Consider the following 15,932-nt stretch of genomic DNA (forward strand, 5'->3'; position numbering starts at 1 on the left):
TGTCGGCCAAAATAAAACATTAAAATAGATAACCGCTTACATGGCATCAATCTTCCAACGTTTCCTTTCCGGCTTTGGGATCGATCTCTGTAATTGGAGTTCTTTCCATTTATTTTACATGGAAAGTACCCAGAACTTTAGACAAGGCCAGTAACTAATGGATATTTTATCTGCCGTACCATCGAGTATTCGGTTTCCCTAGTTACATACTCTCCTACGGGAGCAAGTACAGTACTAGGAGCAGTGAGCGGACAGGCTCATTTTGGGTCCTTGGACCGGAATAGGACGACACTCCTGGAGGATCAGCCACTGGACCAAATATGCCTAGTCATGTAAAAACAGAACGGCCGAGGAAAGGCGTGTTTCGGTGAACATGCTCCGGGAAGATTCTGTGTGTCTTGCCGACTCGTCCATGGCATAAAATGGACAGCTGCACCCCCAATTAATCCAACAGTTGATTATAAGTGCAGGTCTCACTTTGCCACATGTATTGGAATTGCAAACAAGTTAAAGTACTCAGCCATGCAATGCCTCATCTACATTTGTAATTATGCGCAGTACTTCAGCCAGTATACCTTCTGACATGCATATTACAACAAGAAAGGGGAAATGTTAAATAAATGACGTATCGATGATAACATCCATCCATTTTTGACAGGACATAAAAGCAGCCACTATTTCTCCTTGATTATAAAATATTTTACGTTTATCTGTAGTAGTTTTAAAGGAGAACTTGCTCAGATTGCTGCAAGGAGTGGTGCACCACCCACATAACAAGAGACATTAATTGGTTGGCTATATTAACTTAATGGACTTACTAAGTGATGTCGAAAACAAACAAATCCTGGCTAGTCAGGTGCCTCTAAAATTTGTGAACATTAGTAAAACAAAGGACAAAACAGAAAATAAAATAACATCTAATTGTCTAGTATAATCTGTAATTAAAACCTACTCCACTCTCACAAACTATCACCATCCACCACGGAGCAATGTCCCGGTACTACCTCAATGTTAATAGGGATGTGTCACGTACGAAGTACGGGAGGAGACCATAAGCCCGGCGAAAACGAAAATAAAACACGGTATAACGCCCTGGAAACGCCACCATTCACCTGCCAAACGCCAACCAACCTTCTGCCAGGCACGAAGATTCAACATGGCGGCAGCTATCCCTGCCTGAGGTAATCATGCGCCTCGCTGTGACTGGTCAGAGCGCTTAGAGCTCCGCCTCCTGATTGGGCGCGTCACGGCGGGCTGTTACTAGGGGGAGTAAAAGAAAAAAAAAACCCAGAGAGAGCGAGAGAGACGTGAGAGGAAGAGACACGAGATGGCGCCGTGAGGGGAAGCAGCGTCTCCAAGAAGAGAAAGCAGACACCGCGCAGCGACTGGAGAACACCAGGCACGAAGGGAACACAGCCCCGTCAGGGTTTTATCGAAATGGCGGCGAAGGAAAACGCCGAGGCAATGGACGAGGAGAACTCGGAGGAGAAGAAGGATGCAGGCAGCCCGCGCGCTGAGGAAGAGCGAGCACAAAATGGCGGCCTGGCCACTGACCGTGAGGAGGCGCCCAGTGCGGGCGGCGGCGGCCGGGACCTCACCGCCCGCAGCAGCCACGAGCACGCCCAGTACGAAAACACCGCGGGCAGCAGCAGCACCGCCGTGAAACCGCCGGAGGAGCCTCCAAGGAGGCGCTTTCAGATACCAAGAAAGAGCAGGGAAACGAAAGGTGGTCATCTTGTCGTCTTAAACCCCCCCTTCCCCTCGAGCCGTGTAATAATAACAACATGCAATCTATATTTTCAGCTGCATTTGCGAGTCCCACTTCCTCCATCCCTTTTTACCAGCAACGGAAAGCAAGCAAGCAGCCGGGTTTCATAGCGGCGTTAGGGGGCTGCGTGCCTCTGGTAGCTGGCAAGCCGCTGAGGCGGGTAATGGCGGTTGGCAGCAGGAGGAGGGGATTTGGCTTGGTATGAGAGAGGAGATGGATTGCATGGCCTCGGGCGAGCTGTGCGGAGGGGACACACTGAGGTGCAATGTCTCCACGTGCCGCGTTTACCTTGTTTGGTTTTGGACTTAAACCCAGCCCTCAGAGGCAAGGATGAGCAGTCTAGGGGAGGGGGGGAGAGTGTAGGCAACGCCCACGCGTGGTGTTTCAGATGGCTCGTGACTACCGCGTGGCCTGATCCTCTTGGTATGTGGTTAGAAAAAAAAAAATATGCTTGAATATTTTTATATTTTTATCAAGCAGGTAGGTTTGTTTGTGGCACATAGAGGGTCGTATGGTTGTCAATTTAAAAAAGATGGCACCATGTTGGTTGAGCAAATGTTTGTGTAGCATGTCGATTTTACAATTCATTTGTAATATACACTAGTAATTATTAGATTATTTTTTTTCCCCCTCCAATTTTTATTTCTTACATAATTTGTTGCGGGTTAGGGAGCCAGATGGAGGGGCACTTTTTGGCATGTTATATTTATATATTTAACATCTATATTTCCCAGTATTGAGGCATAAATTTGCATTTCAATTTCGTCAATAAGGATTTATTAATATAACCTGGGAATGTGTGGAACCCCACACACACTATTTATTTTATGTGCAATACATTTCTTAAACCAACATTTGTATTCTGGATTATCATTTTTGGGTGTAAATGTTGTAAAATTACTTTTCCACATAATATGTAAGTTATATAACTTAGTCATGAATTTCATGTCCGACCCCTGCCATTTATGGTTGACAGTAATTTTGAACACCATTTCCAATTTATGCTCACCACGTTTTACATGGCATACAACCACGTTTTACATGGCATACAGCCAAACATATGTAATTGTATTGAGCTTGTGTCCTGGTTACGCTTATGACTTGCTGAAAAGCAGGCATTGCAGACCTAGTGGTGCTATTCAAACATGGTTCTAGGCGAACCAGATGCAGTTCTATACATTTTTTTTGCATAACCAGGCTCTTTGTTAGATTGTCTTTTGAGCATAGGTAATTCGGTGACTATAAGAGCGCCCCACACAATTTTGTACTTTTTAAGTGATTAAGCAGCTTCATTATGATAAATTCAATGCTATGGGATTATGAAAAGTGTGATTACCAGTAAAATGATCCTTAAACAAATGGCGTAAGTGATCACCTTTCAAAGTATCTTCTGGCAATATTTTGTTTCTTTGGGAATCTTCATTTTGCTACGTTCGCCTATTGCACTGATGTGTATTTGAATTTTATTCTTCAGACCAATCTGGATTTTTCCTATGGAGCCCATTTCGAATAACAAAGAACTTTTTTCAATAGCGGATGTGTGCTCAAATATCAGATTAACGGTTTTTTCCCCTAAGCAGTGTAGTTGTGCGATCTTCCTTTTTCTAGAAGAAAACACTTTTTTAATAGGGAAGATTGTTACTGTCCCTGTTCAGGGCATTGGCAGCCGACATATAATTGTAAGATTTGTATAACTAGGCCACTCCCATGAGGTACAGATCAGCATAAGGCTGCACTTATACAGACGGCGGCCGATGCCGTCGCCATTGCGAAAGTTGTATTTTGGAAACGTCACTGGCTGCAAGGCCAGTGACGTCAGCAAAGGGGCTAAGTTCCCTAATTGGCTTATAGCCAGTCACATGTGGAGACCACCCCTCAAAATCAAATTGACTGACTACCAGAATTTTGGTAGCGCTGTCGCTCCGTGTTGCCGTCACTATAAGCGCAGCCTTGGGGCTCGCTCAGACAGGCTGCTACGGCAGCTTGCTAGCGTTCGCGCTCCTGCAGCACAGCGATCTGCTCAGGTGGCAGATTGCGGCATTTGAGGGCGTGGTGGGGGCGTGTAATTAGCGCCTTTATTGGCCTAACCAGCTCGTGTCATGCGAATGTAGCCCCAAATTCCAATTTGGGTTGTGCTGGCAAAATGTCGCAGCGACAACGCTGCACTTTGCCGCTGGTAGAGTTTTCAGTTTGAAAACTCCCACCGCTTAACCCAAATTTGCGACGTACTTGCGCTCGGATGTTTGCGCGCGAACCTTGCATCGCCTTCTGTCTGAGCTCAGCCTTAGGCTGCGGCCCTGCTGGTGCTGAGTTTACGGTGCTTGTCGCTTTTACTTACATAAAATCTGTGTAAGTCCCTGCTCATGCTGTGCGCGTGCACGCTCACTCAAGCTTGGTGCTTGAGTAAACAAAAAAATTTACTTGCCCGCATCGCGCGCTTGCGAAATAGCCAGGACACCCGGCGCTCATGCTTAGAGAGTTGGTGACGTCACCGCTCTCAAGCATGAGCATGGTCAGCGCCAGCGGGGCTGCAGCCTGAGATGAAGTAATGAAATGTATTTCAAGAAGAATTAGTAGCTCCACTTTCCAGGTGGCTTTTTTGGGGGGCATCTGTTGGAAGACTATTTGCCATTACAGATGTGCAAACATTTTCCTATTAAGGTCGCGCAAAAGTTGTGACAAGGTCAGAATTCTCAAGTGTTTAACATCAATGTGCATAGCCATAACAACTTACAAAATGAAGACTACCTTTGTGACTATTAGCCGCATGAGGCTTGGCGAAATGTTTCACAAGGCAAACTTTTTTTTGGGTGGGGGGTGTGGTGCTTGACTGTTTTGTACATGTTTATTAGGGCGGATGAATACCCATTTCTACCACATATCCACAAACGTAAATTCTGCTAGTGTTAACACCGTTCTTCCTTAGTTTTATACAAAAACTAAGGAACCAATGTTTGATGGATATGAACTCAATGTAACTTTAATGTAAAAAATTTAAATTGGTATTAAACTGCACTTTACTGTATGTCCAATTCTACCAACGGTATCGTTGGTATACTTGTTAATTGTGTTTCTGCTCAGGGTCAAATAAACATTTGTGTTTCTATACATAATGTCATTCTTTTATTAACCGAATTCGAATTACTGGATTATTATACACAAGTGAATTTAAACAAATCGGCAACTCCGAAAAACCATATTAAATAGTTCTACATTCTACAAATCAAACACTTGGTATATCAATAGTAACTTTATTATTTTTTTATTCCCTGATTTTAGCACTTCAGCTAATTAGTTCTGGCTCTCGGGAGTTTGAAGAGGTCATGAGAATTCTACATTCCTCATACTTGGATTCAATCTCTGTGGCAAATTTCACTTACACATCTGCTAGACTCGTTCATAATGAATTGTTGGAGAAAGAGGTTAGTGAACAAAGTGATGGTCACGGAAAATGATCACGTTTGGGCAAAAACATGACTAAATGGTTCTATTTAAACATGTGTACATGTCGGTGTTAAACCTGACTGTTATTCTTTAATATTTCACTTTTTGCTCAACATGCACATCGTGCATGTATTATCACCATGCCTAGCCACCCGGAATTTGTAGTTGGATTTATTGGGCTATTAAAATGAGGTCCGAGACAAGACCTTGTCTGGCATATTAAAACCATTTTTGGAGAGAACTGATGGAATGTAGTGAAGATGGAACAGGTGCCAAGTCAAGGAAAGGACTACTAGAATGATGTAGGGTTTACTTCAAATATTTTGTAAGCAAATATTTAAGAAACTGGTACACCTTTTTGAAGAAAAGAGCTATGTTGGGGATGAGTCATTCAGATACCTCAAGAACTACAACTAGAGCAACGTTCAGATACCTTGAACACCATGTAACACAGAAGTATTTCCCAAATTGGCGAAAATGTTAGAATGAAGTGTTATGGATCGGGAAGGGTTTGAATTGATAATTGAAAACCCTTCCTAAGGATGTGGATGGAGCAAGTCCAATACTTTAATTCCAGAAAGAGTGGAAATAAGGAAAGGTGGTGTTTTTAATCATAACTTATTAAAAAGTAGGCCTGGATAGGGTACGAAGTGGTAATGGGACACCAATTTACATCTAATGTTCCCAAGATCCTGTTGTCGACCTTAAATATATCCAGGCACAGGTTCTGTTCAAACAACCACATTGCAGCTCTTTACTGTTGAGGATTTTTTTAAATATAATTTAATGGCAATTTTGAAAGATGTCAATATATCAGATCTATTCTTACCTGATCTTGCAGCATGCTTTATAATATATCCAACATTATTTTTGTTTCCTGGATAATTTCTTCCCCTCCAATCTTAAATATTTTCTCTATAGTTTACTGAAAAACGAAGAGAGTTGAAATTTGACGGTCGGCTAGATAAAGAGCTTGCTGAATCTTATGCTTTTCTTTTGGTTGATCATGCTCAGGTAAGATCTGTTTAGTACATTTCATTAAAGTGTTGCCAGTGTCTAACATGTTTTGGCTACTTTGATTTAAATAAAAACATTGGGAGATGTGTTTTACCCCAACCATAAAAACTTTCAGAAGAGAAGTTGCCTATGTTGAGTTCAATGTTCGTCTATACAGGATTAATGCTCGACCTTTCATTTGGTCTTTCTTAAATGAATACGCAGATTTCAGTTACAGTATTTGAAGATATAATTTTGTTTCGTATCTTTTGTTTAATGACTAAATCGACTTGCGTCGTTCCAGTGCACAATCTCAAATACCTGAAGCACTCTCAAAAATCTTACCAAATTGATAAAAATATGCTATCGGAAGGCATTCAAGGCAGTACTTGCGCAGAGAACATGAACGTGACGAAGTTGGTTTGAACACAAATTACTAAATTCTTCGGGTGTCCATTAAATACATTTTCTGAAAAGGACCAAAAGCTCACATGAAAATACATATGGTTGTTTCTAGCAAATAATATTTTGTCGTCACCTTGTATCCTTATCTAGAAGTATAATCCATGTGGATGACAAATCCTGAGTTCTTTATGATGAATATATATTATTTAAAATCCATCCTATTTATTGGGCATTTCAAAGCCTTTGTCAGTCGATCCTTCAGGAGCTACACTTCATACTATTTTGATTGCAAATTAGTTTCCTTCATCCCCCTCTTTATTTCTACTTATGACATTCTCAAAGGTATGTCAGTCACTTGATCAAACATGGAAGCTATTCTTGAATGAACAATAAGGGACGGATGAAAAATATTGTCTTCTATGCCAATTATCCCAGTAAAATTCAAAAATTTTTTTTTATGGTTGAAAAGAACACTGTGTACATGACCAGCTACTTTTCTGTACATAAAACAGTTGGATAGAAGCCACAATGATGTTTGGTCTTCTTCAAAAAGTAAATATGCTAGTCTATTAATGGGTGCAAAACTGCAGCAAGCTCATTCCTTTAGTAATAAACTTAAAACAAAACTACAATTCCTAACCCATTTCATACGTTTATTTTTTTTGTTTTTTTTAAAATATATACCAAATAAATATATATACCAAATAAATATATTTCAGGCAAAAGGTTCCGTTAACTTGGCTGTGGTTTACAGCTCCAATTGAGGATGGATCTGGTGGTTTTTGTCAACGTTAAGCATATGATTGTTTACGTGTATGCTTCCTAAAATGCATCATTTCACATTGGTTTTCTAAATGGCATTAGTACTGTTGGTACCTGCTCATGCAAGTAGTGGTGTAGGATTGGTTCTTTTAGCAATATGTCAACTCTTGGTTTCTTTTGGTGTATGAATTGTAAAACGCTATGCCTACAACATTGCTTCCAAGAAGGTGTATCTACAGTGTTCACCCTAGCCACATAAGTGCAGCAAAGTGAAAGCACCATGAAAGAGGCATTGACTTAATTATTTTAAGGGTTCTTTGATCATTTTTAATACTGGTCACACTTGACTATGTATTAGTGCTGCAATTATGTGAAAGCACTTGTCCATGTAACTATCTCTCCCATTTTGAGCAGATGTTGCCTAATATTAAGAACATGTTTAGTCTCAACAATTTAGGGTCCCAAGTCCAGTTTGAAAACAAACTGGATTGACAATAAATACTTTGAGCACCCATACTTGGCAGAACAGAGAATATAACAGAAATCTCAACGTGGCAGTCATCTCGGTTTTATAGCTGACTGCCATTGCAATGTTTTTTAGAACCCTTACAATAAACTGTTGCTCTGTATTTTTTCTCCTAACTGGAAATTTAGTATAGAATTTCACAAAAAAATGTGAGATCAGAATAAAAATGCAGTATGTACAGATAAGGAAAATATGAGGGACTAGCAAAGTATTTTATTAGCTTTTGTAAGTGCACAGTAATCGTGGAACATTCAATACATATTGTTTGAGGGGCTAAATAAGGCCTTTAAAGGAGCTAAGATTTTAGCAGAGTTAAACGTTGCAGTGGTCCAGCCAAAGGGAAGTTGGCAGAAAATGTAAATGGTGATCAAATAGAGGCTCAGAAGAAAATGCTTCTTAGGAAACGGAGATTTGAGATTGATCTGAACAGGATGAAGAAAGGCGAGAAAATGCAATTTGTGCAACTTGTTTTGGACCCACTAAGATACGGTGCATGGCAAAATATATATACGATACTTTATGATGGTATAGGAAGAAAGTTGTTTGATAAACTGAATGGCTGGCCTTCTGGAGTAAAACATGCAAAATACAGGAAATAAAAATATGTAAATAATGAAGCAGGGGGAGCTTTTATCCATTTCTCAGAGATCTGTTCTTCACAGCTCCTGTTCATAGTTGGATATATATTGTGCTGAGATTACAACAATGAAATCTGTAATCACTAAAACATATTTTGCAAAAGTTATCATTAATAAAAGTTATTTTTTTTCCACAAAGATGGATGCCTACAAATGTGTAGTATCCACCACCAGTTTAAGTTCTTTCAAATCTAAGGCGGTCACACATTTTAATCTGGTCTGTAACTGTTTCATACGCCCATTATATATATTATCTTTAACTGTGCACGCAATGTCTTGTATATAATGTATACCCTGTTCATTTATGTAACTGTATTTGTAAACATGTATTTGTCATCATAACTCTGTGCCCAGGCCATACTAGAAAACGAGAGGTAACTCTCAATGTATTGCTTCCTGGTAAAATATTTAATAAATAAAATAAATTAACATTTCAATACATTGAATACAGAACATTTTTTTAAAAATGTATTTAATAAAACAAATATTTTGTTTGATACTGTTGGTTCTGTATTCCTGTAAGCAAAGAAAAGCTGTTTTATCACTCAATCGGCTATTGTGCTGAATAAGCAAGTTAAGGTGCACGCTGTACTTCCCATTGTAAACCTACAATACTCCGTTCATCTTCTTTCTTAGTTTTGTTATTTGTGGCTTAAACCTTAACTTGGATTAAATTGTTCAGTATTGTAATCATGGAGACATGAGCTGAATTCATAAAACGTTTAATTCTGTATAGGGACATTCGGAAGCTGTTTGGATGATCAAAAGTGACCTGATTTAGAACATCACTGACACAAAATGATTAAGTCTTCAAAATAGAAAATGATTTGCAGAATGTAAAGCTGCAACCCTCCCTCCACCCCCCAAATGACTACTTTATTTCCTCCTTACCTGAACCAGGGTATCATGCTGAGTTGATTCTGAGTTGATCCATGGTCTCGGGACCTCCTGGTTTCCCGTGTTTCCAGAGATATTTGTACTTTTGTGCCATTTTTGACCAAAAACGACAAATGGACCACGAGTTATAAATAGAAACGCTATGACCTCTCTTCCTATGATCGTGATGTATCTTTCTTGTGGCTCCTGGAGAGGCTCTGACACCACAGACGTTTTGAGCCCACGGAGCAAGTGTTTTTCTTATGCCGGCTAAACCTCGTCACTCGTGAAACGGGAGTCCACGAACCAGCTCCAGTCCTCTAGTTCAGACAAAAAATATGAAAGGTTCCCGTTTGTAAACAAATTAAATGAAGGAAAATGGGAATCCGTTAAATATTTATTTGGCAATTTATGTACATAAAATAGGATATAATCTATGTTTAATTGTAATTCTTTGAGGCGCACAAATGCTTGTGCGTAAAATGTGGGGAGAAGTAAACAAAGAAATGCATTTCCGGCGCGGCCCCTTGACTTCCATTATCTTAATGTATTCTAGCACTAGTTGAAAGGGGCTTATGGGGTTTTCTTCACGGGGAGAAAAAAACGCCTTTTCTTGAAAAGACCAACTCTGCAGTGTCTGACAAAGCATGTCTGGCAAATTCAGTGTCTGAAACCATTGTTTTTATTATTAATAGAATGCATGAATGGATGACAAAATTGCCAAATCATTTTGATCGGTTGCTACTGCTTTTAATAAAATCTAAAATGCTAATTGAAATATTTTCAACTGCTAGCACTATTAGCATTTTGATGCTGTTTTTGGAATAGTTGTACGTTATGGTCATTTACACACAGCCAATGCTTTTTCACGTTGGTAAATTGTTACCATAGCAACAGTATTATGTGGGAGCTGGGCTGCCAGCTGGACATTTGAACATGAACCTTTCTGCCTCTTAACACCTCACAACTGCTTTTTAGGATGGGTCCAGATATTTAAATATCCTCCTGCTAAACTGCAGATTTGTTTGTAGCATGGTTTGCCACAAAGTCAGGGATGGACAAAAATCTAAAATACTTATTAGCTAGCCAGAGTTTTTAAGAGCGCCTCCCCCACTTATTATCAGGGGCTGTGTGTATCTGACACATGACATACTCCCCCCCCCCCCCCCCCGCTGGCAGAAGTCGGCAGAGTCCTGGAGTTTTCCATCTCACGTCCACTCTTGGTGCTCCAGCCCTCTGAACAATCTTCCTTGCACCACCCCACCGCACGCCACACTGTGGCGCAGCCATGACACCTCTTTTACTGCTGCAGCTGGTCACGGCATGCTCTATCCTGCTTTGCAGTGGCGCATGATGGAATGCACTGTTGCCGGTTGTGATGACTGTGCCGTGGCACAGTGCTGACCTGTGAGTTGCCATGAGTTCAACTTTAGACCACTGGGATTTTTCCATCCCTGCATGGAATATACTGTACTTTCCTTACTATATCACAGCTTTAGGTTTATCATCAAATGTAATTGACATTCATTAGTGTATGGCTTATTTCATTTTAGGTGCAAATTGTATGTGAGAGAGGAGTACTTGTGGGGCATTCTAAAATAACTACTCTTGGCAACCCTATGATGGGTAAGTATACATTTATTTTTTATTATACTTATGCTCTTGCTTGAGCTCCAAGAGGCTGATACTATCAACTCTAAAGTGGCTCATTACATACTTTAGTTCATACAGGTGTCAATACAGTAGAGCTAGTATAATCTTCCACGGGTATGAATACCTGCATATCCATATGATTAGTTTAGTGCAAAACACAAATCGTACGATTGGTTATCCCCAGTTTACAAAGATTGTTTAATTTTCTGAAACACTTTGACTTGTTTTATATATTTTGACTGTATATATTCTCATCCACAGGAGTGTACCTGTCTAGGTATGCTGATTTATTGCAGGTTAACCCTTTAGATCCTGGAACGACGGGCAATGTTTTCATATTTAAAATAATCAAGGTAATTTGAATTTTTTTTTTTTTTTTAAGATTGGATTATTTGAAGGCCACAGTAGCCTTTATTGTAATCCTATCTAGTTATTGATGGGTCAATTTATTTTCTTTTAAAATAAAGCTATATTTTTTTTCTGTCTTGTGGTGGTTTTATTTTTACTCAACGTTTCTGCATAAACAAACAAGTGAATGATAGCAAGATGGTTTGTGGCCTACCCTTCAGAATATATCAAACTTAAAAGCCATTGGTTCCTTTTTGTAACAGAAGCAGATTCTTGTATGGGATGTAGCTTCTTGGAAAAGGAACATAGTATATTGAAAAACAGTCATGACCATTTAATTCCATCTGTCTGAAACTGCTTTTGGTTAGAGGACCATGGCCTTTAAAACCGTTGAAGCTTCCCAATTTCACACTGCAGTTCAGCACCCAAAAAAGTCACCATCCTGTTGATTTTGAAAATTTGTTTGAGATTTAAGTTTAACACTTTCTTTTTTTTTTTTTTATTGAATCTTGAAAGGATTTCCTTTTTTATTAAAGAGAATTGGAAATTTATTTTAAAATTTGTTAAAGAAAAAAATCACATGGGGAAAATATTAAAAATATGAGATTTTATTTTTTAAATAACTTTTCTGTTTCCTGCATGGGGCTTATTCAGCACACCACTCAAGTTCTCCCAACTGCAAAAGAACACCATGAAACCTCCCATTTTTTTTTCCAGCTGTGCTACTGAAGGAAGCCGCTGTGAAGGAAACAGCGGTATGGTTCAGGACAACTGCCTAAGGAAGCTTGCTGCCAGACCTGTTAAAATTTAACATGGGGGGAAAATGCTGTTAGTGGATTAGGTCAGGGGTGTTCCTTCAGTCTTCAACCCCCCTCCAAGTCAGGTTTTCAGGATACCCCTACTTCAGGCTTCAGCAAAGGGGGGGGGGGGCTTGAGGACTGGAGTTGGGCACCTCTGAATTAGGTGACTTTCAGTGATCTATTAGCTAAGAGGGCAATATAGGATTTAATTTTTCGTCAAGCTATTATACATTATAATTTTCACCCCCATTTACAGGGAAGGAGTGAAAGAAATTACTAATGTTATATATTTTTCATTATAGGGAAAAATGAAAAGCATATATGATCACACTGGGAACAGTCAGTTGGATCCATCTTCTGGTAATGGAGCTTTGGATCCAGCCCCCAAACATGAATGTCATGTGTTTAAGAACATCAACGTAGTTACATCATTATTGAGTTACAGGGCATTCGAACGTGCTCAGGTAGCAATTTTAATGTTTTTATTCTATATACAAATAAGTCAAACAAATTCATAGTTGCTCACCAAGACAAATATCATACAAAAAAAAAAAATACGTGTGTGTGTGTTTACAGTCTTATGGCCTTCTGGAAATCGGGGAGCATGTTACTGGAGTGTACTTTCATGTACATCATTTATCTATATATACATCTATATAGAGTTTCTTCCTCTTCTCCTCCTCTCCCCCACCCATCATATATTTTAACTTCTCTGGAGCCCAACTGGTTGTGTATTGGCGGTACCGTTCCCTCCAGGGGAAACAAAATGGAGGTTGAACTGTCATGCGGCCCAATAGGAGGCCGCAATGTCATTTGTTGGGTCTTTCTATTGCGCCACGTTATGCGAAGGATTTACTTACATCAGCGCTACCTTTCCCAGTATGTATTTCGGGAACCTGGGGGTCCTGGACACTGAATTGCTTTTAATTTCAGCTCCTGGTAACACCTGTTCCTGCCCATGTAGGAAAAAATAACTACTCAATGCTATTAGATATATATTTCTCCCCCTCCCCCTTTCAATGTTATTTTTACAGCATATACATGTCTATAATTCTCTTATTACCTAGTGGTCATAGCCTCATAATGACTTTACAAATATATTGAAAGAATGAAAAATTCTCAATATTATAATTCTAGAATTCATTAAGTTTTGAGACCGATACAATTGTAAAAACTTCCTGCAGAATTTGTTAACCATACAAACACAAAGTAACTGTTAATAAAATAAAAACTAATTGTATTTGTGTTAAAAATAATAATAATTTTTAAAGGCTTACCTTGCCTACATGTAACTGACTTCCCCTTTAATGGCTAGTGAGTAACACCAGTCACACTGCGAACCCATTCTTTCCATGCAGGAGCAATTTTGCTTGTTTATATAGGCCCGAGGCATATGTGTATATATTTATAACCTGTGTACCATAGCTCCTAGAGGAACAACTTTAATTTCATGGAGACCATATTACAGTCCTGGGTTGTGCTGAGGCCACACTAGCAGTCATTCTTAAAGAGGTAGTTTATGGTCCTGTGGGTGTAACGATGAAATCTAAGAAAATTTGTTGTGAAATTTGAAAATGCAAGAGACTTAGGCTGATTTCATAGAGACTGCAGCCGTGCGGAGGCGCGCTGAGGGAAAGTGGGTGCTTTCCCTGGCCTTAGTTTGCGCGCCGTCGGGTGGCGGGCCAGTGACGTCACGGAGCTGGTTCGCCCTCATTGGGCGAAACGCTCACGTGACCGGCCCTGTGCTCCCGTGAGCGCGAAAAACTAAAAATTGAATAAGACCTACGCTTGCGGAAGCGTGCGCGAGCCTCTGCTAAAGCCGCCCTCATTGCGGCTGCAGGGGCTCACTGCCGAGCGTGAGCGCGGGTCAGCGCCTAAGCGCTGACCCTGGACTCAGCCTTATGCTTTGGGGTATATTTTATAGAATAAGCATAGCTTTTGTTTGAATATTCATCATCGAAGAGCTTTCTCTGCAAGAGGCAAATTCTAAAACTGATCTAGCATTTCCCAGAAACCATAATTAAACACATTTATCAGATCCTAATTGTGATAGTTTGTCAGAGCTAATATTTTATTTTTTAAAACATTGCTCAATAATCACAGGGAGCATATGCATTTTGTGGTGGTTTTTTTTTAATTTATTTTTTTGGTGGACATTGAATAGAGAACACACGGGTTTTGTGCAGATACAGTCATTGTAGTGTAGGCATTTGTACCTTATAATTGTTTTATTAGATAATTTCCAAAACCTAAAAAAACACACTAATGGTCTGATATTGAATGACAATGTTATAGCTTTTCTGATTTTATATAACCCCCTACCCCCCCACCTTCCTTTCTATAGTATTACTTTTACGAGTATGGCTTTGATGACATCCGCAAAAGACCAAGACACGTTTGTCCATACGCTATTGTCTCATTCAAATACAAGGAAGAAATGACACGGTCTCTGTCTGTAACAAGGTAAGCTGTTGTTGAACCCTTTCAGTGCCGTAGGCCCGTTCCACCTTCCTGGCCACGGATCCTCTGGCACTTCCGCATCACGTGACAGCTCTTCGGCGCTGTCACATGATGTGCTTCTGTTCCAGCCGTCGGGGTTTGATGTGACTGGGAGAGGTCGGACCTCCCCCTTCAGTGGTATGCGATTGAGCCCCGATCGCCTAAACCCCTTAAAACTAGCATGGGGCAATGACGTACAGTGTACATTATGGCATGGCTAAAATTTGTCACTAATTGCTCGGTAATATTGCAAAGAGCCGCCCTTTCCTGTCAATATATTGACTTAAAACTAATGCATGGCCTTATTCTCTCCGGTCTGGATTATTGTAACATACTGCTAACAGGCCTCTCTGCCTCACAACTTTCTCCTTTGCCATCTATCCAAATTTCTGCTGCTAGAATAAGTTGACTTCCTTCCAAAACAGTCTCTGATCATCTCCATAATCCCTCTTCTGGCTTCCCATCAAATTTCGGATCACCTACAAAGTTCTCATCCTTAATCAAAGGCTCTTCACTCATCTGCTCCTCCCTTCATATTAGACTGTGATTATAGTGGGTGCGGCTGTGCTAACAGACCTCTTTGAGGCCGCCCATAGTGCGAGCGATGCAGAGCGACCGTGCGGCAGATTTTGAAAAGACAAATGATTGTTGTTTCGTGTGACGGCCGCGTCACGTGAGCGGTTCAGCCAATGAGGGCAAACCAGCCTTGTGACACGTCCGCCACACCTCCCCATCGCCTCGGATCTCAGTACAGGGATCGCTCGAGCGACAGGTGCGCGCACCTATCTCGGCCATAGCTTTGATCTCTCGCTATGCCCCTGCTTGTCTCACGCCCTCTACTCATAATAGTCTCCTTTTCACCTCTACTGCTCTCTCTCGCCATAAATCTTTTTCCCTCGCTGCCCCTTACCTGTGGAAATCCCTCACTTTCTGTATTCGCCAAGCACCTGTTCTCCCCACCTTTGAATCAAACCTTAAAATTCACCTCTTAAATGAAGCATTTCAATAGCCCAGACTCATGGCTACTGTCCCACAGTCACTCCTACCAACCATTGTGGCTAAGCACTGCCATCTCCTGCACTTATTCCCTAACCTGCTATCTCTGTAAATCTCCCAACATCCCACTAAGATTGCAAGCTCTCCGAGCCGGGATTTCCTTTCCTACTGTCTAATCTTGTGTTGCACTTATTATAATTCCCTGTTCTGTGTTGTCTCTC

The 15,932-nt window shown here is 40.5% G+C and overlaps 1 protein-coding gene across 3 annotated transcripts in view; it reads left to right on the plus strand.

Annotated features, from left to right (window-relative positions):
- The first annotated feature begins 1,270 nt into the window (after nucleotides 1-1,270).
- The window catches only part of TASOR (transcription activation suppressor), a 45,725-nt gene continuing 31,063 nt past the window's right edge, over nucleotides 1,271-15,932 (plus strand). For 2 of the 3 annotated variants that reach the window (XM_075574841.1, XM_075574842.1), the window contains exons 1-7: nucleotides 1,272-1,726; nucleotides 5,048-5,190; nucleotides 6,134-6,226; nucleotides 10,969-11,041; nucleotides 11,330-11,421; nucleotides 12,519-12,680; nucleotides 14,561-14,679. In XM_075574841.1, coding sequence (XP_075430956.1) covers nucleotides 1,438-1,726; nucleotides 5,048-5,190; nucleotides 6,134-6,226; nucleotides 10,969-11,041; nucleotides 11,330-11,421; nucleotides 12,519-12,680; nucleotides 14,561-14,679 — 971 coding nt within the window. In that variant the 5' untranslated portion in view covers nucleotides 1,272-1,437. Of the gene's footprint in view, nucleotides 1,727-5,047; nucleotides 5,191-6,133; nucleotides 6,227-10,968; nucleotides 11,042-11,329; nucleotides 11,422-12,518; nucleotides 12,681-14,560; nucleotides 14,680-15,932 lie in introns of all 3 variants that reach the window. The other variant, XM_075574843.1, reaches the window with a different exon arrangement.

This window comes from Ascaphus truei, chromosome 17, assembly GCF_040206685.1.
Source record: "Ascaphus truei isolate aAscTru1 chromosome 17, aAscTru1.hap1, whole genome shotgun sequence".
NCBI classification, from domain to species: Eukaryota; Metazoa; Chordata; class Amphibia; order Anura; family Ascaphidae; genus Ascaphus; species Ascaphus truei.